This window comes from Molossus molossus, unplaced genomic scaffold (assembly GCF_014108415.1).
Source record: "Molossus molossus isolate mMolMol1 unplaced genomic scaffold, mMolMol1.p scaffold_m16_p_8, whole genome shotgun sequence".
NCBI classification, from domain to species: Eukaryota; Metazoa; Chordata; class Mammalia; order Chiroptera; family Molossidae; genus Molossus; species Molossus molossus.
This window is the reverse complement of record NW_023425402.1, coordinates 101,071,239-101,085,753: the sequence shown is the minus strand read 5'-3', so window position 1 is coordinate 101,085,753 and position 14,515 is coordinate 101,071,239. Positions and strand designations below refer to the sequence as shown.

The following is a 14,515-nucleotide window of genomic DNA, read 5'->3' as shown; positions in this document are numbered from 1 at the left end:
ACATGCCCTTGACCGGAACTGAACCCATGACTCTCTGTTCTGAGGGCCGATGCTCTAACCACTGAGCAAAGCCGGCCAGAGCAAAACAATGTTTCTTTACAGTCAACAGCAGTGAAACTCTGTGTTGACCCAGAGAGTCTTCAACCTAATAAATAAATATTTATATTTATTGCCCTGGAAATGTATTATTACCTCTATGATTGGAAAAAAAAAATCAATCAATATTGCATTGCCTGAACTGGCCTGTAATAAACCAACATATTTGTGAATAAGTTAATTAGTATAATGCGGTTCAGAATTCTAAACAATGAACTCAAACCAAGAAACAACGGAAAAACATTTTTGTGAGAATTGTTGGATGACCGTGAAGGTAGATAGCTGGTTGTGTATATAAAATGAAAATAATTTAGCGAAGTCTCTTCTGGCCATGATGAAAACACATCTGTTTTATTGCTCAGCATATGATATGCTAATATTCGTACATGTATGAATCTCTCCACCCATCCCATCTGTCGGAGACTCCGCAATACAAAAAGGCTGTTATTGGAGGCAGAGTTTAATGGAAGATGCCTTCCTAACCATTCTCTATATTTTCTAGGAGTTTTCTAAACGAACAGAAGGCATTGCAGTCCAGGCGGAGAACCTTGTGAAGGAAGCTGCAGAGATACCCCTTGGGCCCAAGAATAAGCAGCTGCTTCAACAGCAGGCCAAGTCAATCAAAGACCAAGTCAAGAAACTAGAAGACACACTTGAAGAAGAGTACGTGCTTGACAAGTCCTAAGCTTGCGTCTCTGACATAGTTTCATGCAATGCAGTCTCTCCTGGATATTGTGTTTTAAACGTTTTTAAAATCTCCACGTGTCTGTGTAGTTCAGCATGTTTTGAGGAAGCAACTCACAATTCAAAAGCAAGTGCCACCAACACAGAAGCCAACATCCATAGCAGAGCAGAGAAATAGAAGGGATGTGGTTTTACAGCGTAAACTGATTCTGTCCGTGAAAAAGCCATATCTATTAAATTCTGTGGCCTTCATACCTTGGAGAGGAAATCTCAAAAAAGAACCAATATTGAAAATATTTTTTTTTATTCAATTATGCTGCTGTTACCAGTTTGAGGGAAGAGGAGATATTTTGGTTGTGTAGATTCCGGGCCTAAATCCACGTGATATAGTCCAAATGTCTGCATCTCCAAGCCCACAGAGCTTGTTAACTGCTTCAGTATTCAGATTCCACTGACTGATATTCGATTTCCAAAAATTAACTTCAGAAATCTATTTTATTTTAAAATACTTAATATATGCTTACCTAAAAAGAAGGAAAGTTTGGCTTATGGTATCCTGGTATGTACAACACATACATACACACAAATTTGGGGGGAATAAACAGATGAGAATATGGCCAATGATCCTCCAAATAATATGGCTGAACATTTCTATTTTACAAGTTATTTAGTGGCAGGCCACTGACACATTCTCAAGGTATAGGACATAATTTTCAAGATATATTTTGCAAAGTAAAATTTGATTTTAATACTCTTTACACCTTGACATTAAGACTGTACATTGCCTAAACATTGAAGTTGGTTAAATAATTTATTTAAAGAAAATTATGACTAATGTTTGAGAACTTCAAATATTAAATATTATTAATTAGGGTAGCTAAATAGTAGAACTTAGAGTGTATTGGGAAAGAAGCTACTTTTGTGAGGAATATCTGTTTGAATTTTTATTTTATTTAGAAACCTGCATTATAATGTAGCTTGCATTACCTGTACTGATAAGAGCACTAGGCACACCCAGGGTACACATTTGAGGCTGTACTGTTGTTTGATTTGACAATCAATGATGCCATTATATTTTTCTTAATGTTTTCAAGTGCCTTTTGGTAAACAACAAAATTCTTTCACTTTTTTTTTTAAGCAAAGGACTTATCATTGTAATGATATAAGTCTCTACTCTTTTTTCTAAACTGAAAGCCATAATCACATGTTTATATATGCCTCACTAATACAAACTGGAAATCTATAGTTAGATTTTTGTTCACTAAATTTATTACAAATAAAGCCCAAATTGTCTAAAAGCAGTTAGTATGCTTATGTACAAGGATCTATAAAAGTATTTGAAATCAAGATCAAACCACCATCTGAGAAGAGTTGAAGTTAATAGAGATTATAGATGGCAGGCTTAGCTCTAATGATAGAACAGTCCCTGCCTGTCAGCATGGAATTCAAGTTACAAGCTCTACTTTCATTTATAAGGATGCATTTTGTAAGGATCCTGGAGCATAACACACCCCTGTAGTATCTCTCCTCTAAGAACAAGAGGACCTTGTCCACAAACATAGGACTGCTAAACGCTGTGTGCAATAGACTGTATGCAGGCAGTCTATCAAAATAAGTCCTGGCATCTACTGGTCACTTGCACTTTAACTAGATTATACCTGGATTCAAACCCCTTTGGACCCCAAAATAATTTGTTCAAAGCACAGTTCCATTCATAGCATGGTGCAGATGCTATCTCGTGCAATGCTTATTCTCAGAGGACATAGGAAGACAGAACTGATGGACTAGTCCAATCAAATGTGCATATGTTTTCCTGTTCTAAGAGTTTCAACTTTAATGTGGTCACAGATGTCTTAACTATCTTTTCACCTGACGATTTAAAGGAGAGTGTATTGTTGTTCTTTATTAAAATACTGCGTTTTATTTACTTAATTTGGTTAATTTTAGTATTAAAACCATGGAAATGGTGAAAAACAAGTGGGATCATTTTGGCAATAATTTTGAGACCCTGTCCGTCTGGATAACTGAGAAAGAAAAAGAACTCAATGCCTTGGAAACTTCGTCATCTGCCATGGACACGCAAATCAACCAAATTAAGGTGACCTGCTCACACGTTTCGTTGCATTTATAATCCATGTCTAGCTTTTAAAAACTCCTTTCTTACATCTCACCAAATCCTATTTGACCCCAGGACAAATCTTTCATTGCTATGTGACTCTATTACAATTAAATTCACACACATTGCTGAGCTAAGAGGTCTTGATTGATACTGGGCCACCATTTATAGATGGAATTATGTATTAATATTGTCTGACTTAAGCATTTAAAGTCAATATTGTGTGCAATATCATTAAAATGTTTTTATGGTTACATTATTCTTTTCCTTGATTTTGAATGAACCCCATTGGAGTGCTCTGTTGATTCATTTATACAACATAAACCATATTCATCATCTACAACGGTACTTACAGAATTATCCCAAATGTCTAGTTCAAGTATTAGTGGTCTTGACCCTCACAGACCACAAGGCAAAGAAATCGCTTTCTTATGTGAATCAGTCAGACCCCCTTGCCCCAGTTCCTTCCTCTGTGATGACCTTCAGGGCATGGGCTAAGGTGCTATGGGATCTGAGCTCCTCAGCTCTAAAATAGCCATGTGCACAGACTATCACTGTTCACTTCATTCACCAAGTTTCAGAAATAGATGGGCTGAAAGAAATGAATTCTCAGGGTTTAGTTATCTTTTTTATATACAGTTTCACACAACACATTTTTAAAATTCAGCCACTTCTTTTTCTATCTCAGCTTATTTTATTGAAATAGGAAAACCCTCTGACATTTCATTCAATTAAGAATAGTAAAGTGAATACCAAGGTGAGGGAATAGTTCACATTATGACTCAGAACAAGTTATCGCCATGTGCGTGGTGGGAGGGTGCGATGTTGCGTAGCTTGGATCGCGTGATGTGCAGACCGTCCTGGTTTATTACACATCTTTTGCAACGGAGACTGCGTGGAGACCGCTGTGCACGGTCTGATCATGCTTTGTATGGTATACTAGGAACAGCAGATGTCAAGCTATTTAAAATATTCGTGCAATATGTTTAATCTTTAAAACTATTTTGAACAGTTGTCATTTACTCATTTTCCTTAAATTCTAAGAAAACAAGAGATAGCACACACATAGTTTTGTCTCAAAGTTTTTCTTTCAAAAATGTTGACATACACTTTTTAATTTGCTTATGCTTTCTATTAATTCTTTTCACTATGACTTAACCTGAATTCTAGAACTTCTAAAATATACCACTTATCAAATGTCACTGCATGGTTACACTTTAGGAAACAAAACAACTACATATTTTATTTTAAAATATATAAACACATTCAATTGTAGATTTCATGCCATCGGCCTAGAAATACATTTTAATATTCCAATATAGCATTTTGCAAACTATCTAAAAATACATTAAATGAATATGAAGAGCAAGAAAAATATAAGCAAAGATAGAGTGGAATGTACTTTACTGTGGAATCTGGGCTAATCGGTTCATGTTCTATTTTCATACAGAATTAGATTACAGGAAATACTAAAAACATGGCAGTACCTATCATAATGTTTTCAATTTAAAACAACCTTAGGATAAAACTAATTCATAATATGTTCATTGTTGTGAAGATATTTATCCATAAGCCCATTTTTGTTCTTCATTACATGCTATTCCAAACTGATTGATTTCTTACTACTAACTGATAATTTATAAGTGATAAGAACATATACTGGGTTCATCTTCCATCTTCTCTTTTTAGATTAGAATTTTGCCACAATATGACTGTGCAGTTTGCATTTATGACTTTGCTGATGACATGTATTACACCAAGCACTAACAACCTTGATGTCAACTAATATTGTTTCATTGAGGTGTTGTTAGCACCTACAATTGTTGCTACCAAGGAGACATTCAATATATAGTCATTAAATTCATGAGTAATTTTTCTAAAAAATATCATTTAAAGTCAGCAAAGATTGTATTAATGCTCACACAACAAATATCTATCAAATATACCACCACAGTCATACACATGAAAAGGAAAATAAGTGATACACTCGTGAGTTATTTCTGATTATCTTATGTAGGCAGAAATTATTTCTGACTATGTTGAGTCATCTAGACAAAAGTCACATTATTTTTTTCTAGGGTAACAGTATTTCCCACTTAAATTATTTGGAACAGATTTGTCTGAATTTTTGGCTTCATTTTGATTGGATGATTTGGCTTTTTTCTTAGAGAAATAATTTTCATTTTCTTCTACATAAATAAGCCTCTATGTGTCGGAGAGACAAACACACACTCCCAGTCACATAGGCACACGCATGCTTGGTGGCTTTCAGTACTTTTCATGTGTTGGCTAAATGTAAAATGTCCCCCATGGAAATTGTAGCAAGTGGGCTTTTTATTATAAAGTCCACAGCTGATGTTAAAGCGGTGGTAGTGGAGCCCAGGATCAGCAGGAGCGCATCAGCTGGGAAGTTAGAATTGCAGACTTGTCCCCCATTAGACCTACTGAGTCTGAGTCACTGAGGATGGGGGCCAAGTGATCTTAAGATATTCCAAATTTGAAATACACTGGAATAAATAATAGATAATAAATGTGAAAGGACTGGGTTTAGGTAGGCGTGGAATCAGATAAGCTGGTAGTTCGGTAAAACATGAAATTCTCAGCTACGTTGTAGGAAATTTAAATGAATGTCAATATTAGCATTTCTGTGAGTTGCTGGAACACACTGCTTCCAAGATCAATTGGTTAAAAACCTTGACTCATAGGGTAAGCAGTGAATTTTAGGAACCCTCATAGATATGGTAAGAGTTCCGGGGACATCTCGCTGCTCACGTCACTGCAAGTGGAGTGGCTCTTTCTCTCTATTCTCTGCTCAGCGAGCACGACCCGCAATGCATATTTCAGGCATAGTCTGCATATCTGTCCTCCAAAAATGAGGTCAGGAAACATGTAGTATCTGTTCACAGCTGCTCTCCAAAAATCCAAATACATCGAAATGTCGGTTTTCTCTCTGCAGTCTTTGTATCATTTCAGGAAGGCAAGCTCGCTCAGCCTACATTGTCATTCTTCTTGTTTTAAATATTAGGTCACCATTCAGGAAATAGAAAACAAGGTCAGCAGCATTACAGGACTAGAAGAAGAAGCTCAGTCTTTTGCCCAGTTTATTACCACTGGAGAGTCTGCTCGCATCAAAGCCAAGCTGACCCAAATAAAGAGATACTGGGAAGAACTTCGAGAGCATGCACAGGGTCTGGAAGGAACAATCCTGGGACATTTATCTCAGCAACAAAAGTTTGAAGAAAATCTTAGAAAGGTAAGAACTGGTCCATGTGTACTAAAGCAATCTATTTCACATTGCATTTATAGTGAAATGCAGTAAATAGTCCAGAAATCATGAAATCATGAAATGACACAATTTGCCAATTATTTACCAAGTTCTTAATGATACTTATAACTATTTATAAGTTTATAACTATTTATATGGTATACTTTTTGAGGGAATATAAAAATATCATTATGCATTGTGTTCAGATAGACATTAAAATTTCTTTCTTTCAAATAATAGGACACATTCATTTTAGATTTTTTTTAAGTATATTTATCAACACGTTGAAAGTTATCCAAAAGTGATAGTCATGCTGCTTACCCAATAACCTTTCCTGCCTTGATGTGTACTTCCCCCACCATTATTTTTATATTTTACCAATGTTTTAGATCCAACAGTCTGTGTCTGAATTTGAAGACAAACTTGCTGATCCAATTAAAATATGTTCTTCAGCTACAGAAACTTACAAAGCTCTCCAAGAACATATGGTAAGAGTATGCTTCCACATTTCTGCTTATTTATCAACTCAGAAGTTTGATAATTCCTACTTGAAAAGGAAACACAGTAAATATTTTAATGAGAGTTAAAATTTTTAAAAGGTTGGTTATATGAGGAATGATATAGATCAAGCATATTTACTTCATATAACACAAGACATATAAACATGCAAATAAGCTTTCATTAAATATGTTTAAAATGTAAGTTTAGGAAGACACCAATAGTGTGGTAAAGGCCAGGGTGGAGGCAGGAACTGGGTGGAGGCAAGAACTGGGTCAATAGAAGGAGAAGAGGGAATATTTGTATTATTTTCAACAATAAAGATACATTTTAAAAAGAAGTATTCATTTAAAATATATTTCTCTCTTAATTAGAATATGTAACTTTTCCATATTATAGCTTGAGTAAATCCTGTTACCTCTTAGCAGCATTATAAAAAGTAAGTGCACAGGGAAAAAACACATGTGCAGAGCAGATCCCAGATTTGAACCTACTACACTCAACCTGCAAAGAATATGTCCTCACTGCCTTTCCCTAACGACTAGGTTTTGGTCTGGTCCCTGAACTGGTGACCACGATGAGTTGTTTTGCAAAAGCACAAACACGCTTCTGGCAGAATGTAGGGGAAGGAGCAGAGCAGGAGAATAAGGCACAAAGAGAGCAAAGAGAAGCCCCTGTTAATTAATAAACAGAAAAGTGCACGTCACCCTGTACACATGCATGTGTACACAGATGTGCATTGATGCAGGGGAAGGAGCTCCAGGGCCAGAGAGCAAACAGCTGGCAAAGGCACATCTGGAACGGGGAGTGGAACTTATCTCATTGGAATTCTTATAACAAGCATGCATTTTTGTGTGACTGATGTCATTGTTTAAAAATATCCTCAAGTGAGGAAAATTAAGATAATTAAATTTCATGGAATTATTTTAATAGACAACTAAGTTAATAATTGAGTACCAGAGGGGATACTATTCTACGTTTTCTAATATTTAGAATTCTAAAGCCAGTTATTTTTTTTTTTCGTCTTTATTTTCTGATCTGTAAAATGGGGTGAGAGTTAAGGGGACAGAACTCTTAAGGGTTCTATGGAGGTTAAACGAGTTAATATATGTAATGGGAATAGCACAGTCCCTACTACATTCTGAGGCGCCTTAGAGTTGTTATTATTATTACTGAGTCCCGATAACAGCTTGTCCACCGTAACTCTTCCCATGTATTTTTATAGAGATTATTGCGTTACATACAGCTCTTGTAAATCAGGAGTGGAGGGCTTCTTAAACACATCTGGCATACAATGCATACTAATTTTCACAAATTATCTGGCTGGGAAGCGAAGTAGACATCGTTCTGATACACAACACAGTTCCGTTTGGGCAGTGGTCTCTCGGTTTTCATTTCGGTTCCCACACTCACGAATAACTTCCCACGTTCACGGTGTCGCTGGAAGTCGCGGCCAGACCGTTTCCAGTGCCACTGCTGGTTATTGTGACGGACGGGAGCTCGGGTCTCCAAGGAGAACGGTGGCCCGGCCTCTGGTTCTGCTTTCATTGCCCTCCCTCTGCGCTCCCACCAGGACCTCTGGCAGGGCCTGGAACCCCTGACCAGCGCCTTGGCCGCCCTCTCGGCCGGTGCCCAGAAGGCCGCCCGCAGAGGCTTGCCCGTCCAGGAGGCCACCGCCCTGCAGCAGAGGCACGAGGGGCTGCTGAGTCGGGCTAAGGAGAGGCAGACGGTGCTGGAGAACCTGCTGGCCCTCTGGCAGAGGTGAGCCCCTCCCCCCGGGCTGGCCTGGGTTCCAACAGCCACGGAAACAGGACATTCCCGGCAGTCACCCCAGAAGTAAAACAGGTCAAGCCACGTCTCTAACACAGCATGGAAAGGACGTACGTGTACCTGTCCACGTTACGCACGGACACGTGTGAGGGTCCACCTACGAGCAGGAAAGGGGTGGCATTTCTACCTTCACTTCGGGGAATAAGATAAGCAACGTGGTATTATTTGTTATGCTTAGTGTTGAACCCTCAACTTCAGAAGGGCCTTGTTTTCCAATATGGTAATTTTGGATGAATTCATTTCGTATCTCTGCTTTCTTCAGGCTGGAGAAAGAACTGTCGACCTTTCTGACCTGGTTAGAGCGCTGCGAAGCCATAGCCAGCTCCCCAGAAGTGGACCTCGCTGCCGACAGGGTCAAGGGGGAGAGTGAGCTGCAGTCCATGCAGGCAAGACAGCGCGGGCAGGCGGCCCTGTGTGCCGGGGCATCGTAAAGCAAAGCCGGGGCAAACCCCGCTCTCCAGCTCAACTTCTCGCTCTGCTTTTGTGATCCCCCCCAAATCACCGAGACCAGAAAGGCAAAGTGATGGTGACCTTTGCGAGGAGCACTTACTGAGATGCATTAGAAAATCCTGTGATAGAATAACGGGCATTTGAACACAAATTATCTGGCAGGTGAACAGAGGGAGGATGAGTGGAAATATAGATGAAGCGATACTGACAATCAGTGAATAATTTTTGAAGCTCATGTGTTTATATGAACTTTGGTAATAAAAGGGTTTTTGTAGAAAGAGAAAGGAATGTAATGTTGAAAAAAGCCACAGGAATGATTATTTTTAAGCAACACAGAAAAAAAGCGAATGAGCACACGTGCAGATGGTAGAAGGACAAAGAGTATGAGCTGATTACATCCTTGAGGAAGCCAACTTCTTAAAGTTAAAAGAAATGTTTAAGTATTATTGAAACTATAGACCATGTTACTAATTTCTGGAGATTAGTTACTTGCTGTCTGTGCCAGAAAATTCAACAGGCCAGATTCCTTCTCCAAAGAGACTGACTGTATGACAGACGTACGCCCCACCTTTTATAAAGTATTGAAGCAGAAGCTCAGTTATTTAACTTTTCATAATTGTTTCTCGAAGTCTCCGTCAGTGGGGGGGGGGGGCTATCACATCGGAACCCTTTACCCATCTTCCTTGGCTTCGAAGGTTTCCTGCATTCCTGCTTCTCCTCTTTCTAGTTTATTAAACATTAATCTCCCGAAAAGTCCCTGCTCAGAAACCCCCGTGACTCTCCGGCCCGGAGGACGAAGAGCAGTGCTCCGTCCAGTCTGGTGGTGACTTCTCAGGGTCACAGTGCAGGTGTTCTGCTGGAGGAAGTCAGAGCTCCTTCCCTTAAACACGACACAGCACTCCCTGGTGACATAGAAGTGTGTCCGTATGTGTGAGGGGATGGAAGGGGCTGTGTTCCCCACATGCCCAGGCACCGAGTCAGCCAAGCTGCTGCCCCACTGTGGTCCAAACATTCGTTGTACATTCCCACCTCCTGGCCTTGTGTCCTTCGTCCTACTCAGCCCAAGTCCCAATTCTGCTTTGTGGTCTCTCCTGTCTCCAGAGGCTGGGATCCCTTTCCTCGGATACCTCTACCCAGGTTGCTTGTATCACACAAGTGTTCTCACTAGAGAGGGCGGAAATCATTTTCACATGCACTTACCATGTGCCATGCTGTACCTGACATCCCAGCTGGCACCGCGATATGTTGTTAGCTCTCCATGCGAGTGTTTATCTCTTATTAGGTGGGAACCACAACTTTTATGCACCCCTCAGAGCACCTAGGAGACGTATTGCCTGATTACATTTTTTTCTGCAGCATGAAAGTAAAATGAAAAGCCTTTAAGTCCCAATTGGCCCGATAATATCTTCAGACAGAAAGGGAGACCATGTTCCCGTTACCTAGTATTGCATCTCTGTTCTTGTTAGGCATGAGTTTTCCCTTGAGCAGTAATTTTCCTTTGACTCTCCTTGCCTGCTCCGTTTCTTCATCCTGAAAGAAATCCTACAGCATCTGAATGTGCCTAACAATATAGCTCAGACCCTGGAAAATGAATCCAGATTTAGGTAGCCCTTTATTTTGATTATTTTTTAATGAACTATATTGGGGTTGCATTGGTTAATAAGATCATGTAAATTTCAAGGGTACATGTCTGTGATACCAGATCTGTTTGTTGCACTGTGTGCCCACCCTTTTCAATGTTGCTTTAGAGATTCAGTAGGTTCCTAAATCAAGGAATAAAAAACTTTCTATAATTGAGTCCCAATGACCTCCATGTTGCAAGAACGCAGAGCCTTTGGACAGCACCCTCCATTGTCACGTGCTCCTTCCGTGTCAACCACATCGGGATGGGATCTTTAATAGCCTCTGTGTTTCTCAGGCACTGCAAAGTGAAGTTGTATCCCAGGCCTCTGTCTACAGCAACCTCTTGCAACTGAAGGAATCACTCTTCTCAGTGGCCTCCGAGGATGATGTGAAGGTGATGAAACTACATTTGGAACAGCTGGATGAGAGATGGAGAGTTCTGCCACAGATAATCAACAAAAGGTTGGGTTTCTATAAAGCATTCTGATATTATTCATTTTTTAAAATGCTGAGCATATAAACTAAGAAAGCACAGTTTTGTTTACTTTGATTTAGCCCAACTGTTCACAGGTTCATTAGACAAGAGAAGAAAACTACGATATTTGCCATTTTAAAAATAAAAACACTCAAAGATGAGCATTTCTGATGAACCTCAGTTCAAAATTTCAGTCTCACGATCAGGGCAAATGATCAAGCTAGTTGAAATACAATAAAGAGAGTAGGTTTTTTCATATTTGTTCTATTTATTGCTTAAGCTGTTTGTGTGTAGGAGGAAAAGGGTAATTAAAATTTTGTTTCTCCTGATATGTCTAAACAGAGGCAATATAGATTTATATGTATAATTTTCTTCCAATGTAGGCCTCCGTAGAGAGCAAGGGAAATTATTATAATGTTAAATGGAGGCAAAAATGAATTAAATCCTAGTTGACTAGACATAAGCTTTCTTGTCACCTTTTAAACTCATTCATTTAGCAGATATTTGCTGCAGTTTACAGTGCAGAGAGCACTGTTCTGTGTGTGGAGGCAGCAACAGAAGAGTTCCTCTCTATTTCTGTGGAGTTTCTATTTGCTCCACTGTTCATTCAGTCACTCAGCAAATATTCGCTGGGTACCCGCTGAGTACCAGGCACCGTATCAGAGACTGGAGCCATGAAAATAAATAAAATCTGACCTCCAGTATTTTACAGATCAGCATGGGGACAAGGAAACCCCTGAGAGAGGTGAGCGCAGAGCATGATGGGAACAGAGAGAAGGCACAGCTGAATGTCCAGGAAGGGCTGACATGGGTTTGGCGCCTGCTCTTGAAAGATGAGTCATTTTCTGCAAAATAGAGGAGGATCCGTCCCTGCCTCTCTCACAGAAAGAAAGGGCTTTTAAAATGATACAAACTTAAAACATTCAAAATATAATTCGTGCTTGTAAAGACAATGTGTGGAAGATTTTATAAGGATTAAAACGTGGAAGTACATTTAAAAAATTGAACTTTGGATGCAAACCACTGGAAGGAATATTAAGATTTGACTACGGTGTTATTCTTAATGCCAGTTTCGGGTTCTGGCCTCCGATCACCTATTACTCATCAATCTGATTCATTTATTACTCCAGCAGTGATTGAGCCCTGACCATATTCCAAGCCCCTTTCGAGGTCTTAGGAATATAGTGGCAAGTAGGGCTGAGGGGAGGGTCAATATGTAATCCAAACAAATGAGTGAATAAGACTGTTTCGGTGGCGGTAAGTAGAGTGAAGACAACAGCACAAGGTGACAGGGCAGGACCGTAGGTCACACAAAGCCTCCAGGGTGAACGGCATCTGACGGAGATCTGAGTTCTGCGCAGGAAGTAGACTCGGGTGCTTTGGAGGTGAGCCACAGGGCAGAGGGAGCGGAGGGGCGAAGGCTCTAGGGCAACACGAGCTGGCCTTGGGGAATCAGAGGGCAGTGGCAGGGTGGGCGGACTGGGTCCGATGAGCTCAGAGAGTGGACTCTGTGGGACCCTCGCAGGGCACAGTAAGGAGGTGTGGAGTTTTGCCTTCCTGCGTACAACAGGAAACTACTTTGACAGAGGACGTTCTGGTTCATGAAAATCATTCCTGGCTGCTCTCTAAAGAGTGGATTGTAGGGAGGCAACAGCAGTGGCCAGGAGGCCAGTTTGAGAGGCTGTTGGAGGTCAGGCGAGAGAGGAGGGGAGTTAGACCAGGTTGTGGCAGGGGAGGGAAGAGCACAGACTGCCCTGGTGGGTGCTGAGGACACGCACGGATCAGACGTGGTGAAAGAGAGTCAGGACATCTGGGTGGCTGGTGCTGACGGTGACTGAGATGCAGCAAGTTGAGAGAGAGATGGAATCAGACAGGTAGAAACAGAAGGGTTCTGGTTTGCCCCTGTTGGACCACACCACGTGTGCCCTTGGCTAAGCTGATCTCAGAAACATACCAACACCTCTGTTACACTGCGGGGCATTGAACTTGAGCGCCTTTCTCTGCCTAGGATTCATTTTCTTCAGTCTGTGGTTGCCGAACACCAGCAATTTGATGAATTGCTGCTTTCCTTTTCTGTCTGGATTAAGCAGTTCCTCAGTGAATTACAAGCCACTTCTGAAATAAGCATAATGGACCATCAAGCAGCTTTAACTCAGCACAAGGTAAAGTGCATTCTTTTGAGATGGAAGAAAAGTTTGTTCATAAAAGAGAGCTCTTGAATCATAAAACAAAGCAACATGAAAAAAATATAAAAAATAAAAAAACACTCTCATTTCTTTAACATGGAGCAAACATTATTAGGGTGAAGTGATGAGAATTTCATTTTTAAGCTTCCCAGTTTGTTTTGTTTCAATGCAAAAAACTAATACTGAATCCCAAAGCTTTAACAGTATTGTTTCTCTGAATTACTATTTAGCTTGAAACTTATTTAAAATTTATGATTGATTTTTCTTTTTTTTTTCTTTTCCTCTTTATTGATTTTAGAGAAGAGAGAAAGTAAGAGGGAAAGAGAGATCGAAACATCAATGAGAGAAAACATCGACTGGTTGCCTCCTACATGCCCCCCACCGGGGATCGGGCCCACAACCTGGGCATGTGTCCTGATCAGGAATCAAACTGGCGACTTCTTGGTGCATCGGTCAATGCTCAACCACTGAGCCACACCGGCCAGACAGATATATTTTTCTTATATCTAAATTATGCGTAATATGTATCCTGGCATAAGAAACATTTTAAAATCAGATACTGATCATCAAGTATTGGAATAGTTGGGGATGAGCTACATAATAAGCTCATAACAATATTTGATGATAAAACACAATGTTTACTGAGTGTTCCCTCTTTGCTGGGCTTGCTCATTGGTTTTACCAAAGGAAAAGTACTTTCCCCTTTTTTCATGACCACAGGTGGTTTTACAGTTTGGAGCAAGGTGCTCACCAAAGTTAGACTTCCGCCCTCTGAAGACAGGAGATAAGTCACCATCTTCCCTGATGAGTACATTTCCCAGGGACAACTCCCGGGTTTCTGAGACAGAAGTCTTCAGGTGTAAAACTGTCTAGAAGCTTTTAAAAAGATTTACGTCTCAAAAGGACAGAGAATGAATTTGTAAGTTTTCTAAAGTAAATGCTCAAAGAAACCCTCTGAAGTTTAGTAGTTCAGCTGAGGGAATTATTAAGGCAATTCTGGTCAAGATTAAGACAGGTTTCCCGGCCGGTGTGGCTCAGTGGTTGAGCATTGACCCATGCACCAAGAGGTCACCAGTTTGATTCTGGGTCAGGGCACATGCCCAAGTTGTGGGTCAAATCCCTAGTAGGGGTCATGCAGGAGGCAGCCATCAATGTTTCTATTTCTCTCTCCCTCTCCCTTCCTCTCTCTCTAAAATCAATCAAAAAAAATTTTTTTTTAAAGATTAAGACAGGTGATTATTTCTCCTTAATGGGAATCATTCTGAGATTGTTAGCAAATCCCCAATATATTT

General features: G+C 40.1%; 1 protein-coding gene across 1 annotated transcript in view; it reads left to right on the top strand.

Moving 5' to 3' along the window:
- SYNE1 (spectrin repeat containing nuclear envelope protein 1) overlaps positions 1-14,515 on the top strand; it is a 409,429-nt gene that overhangs the window by 151,767 nt on the left and 243,147 nt on the right. The window contains exons 31-38 of the mRNA XM_036249358.1: positions 599-759; positions 2,728-2,878; positions 5,922-6,149; positions 6,551-6,649; positions 8,233-8,420; positions 8,752-8,875; positions 10,858-11,024; positions 13,046-13,199. Of these exons, the coding sequence (XP_036105251.1) occupies positions 599-759; positions 2,728-2,878; positions 5,922-6,149; positions 6,551-6,649; positions 8,233-8,420; positions 8,752-8,875; positions 10,858-11,024; positions 13,046-13,199 (1,272 nt within the window). The remainder of the gene's footprint in view (positions 1-598; positions 760-2,727; positions 2,879-5,921; positions 6,150-6,550; positions 6,650-8,232; positions 8,421-8,751; positions 8,876-10,857; positions 11,025-13,045; positions 13,200-14,515) is intronic.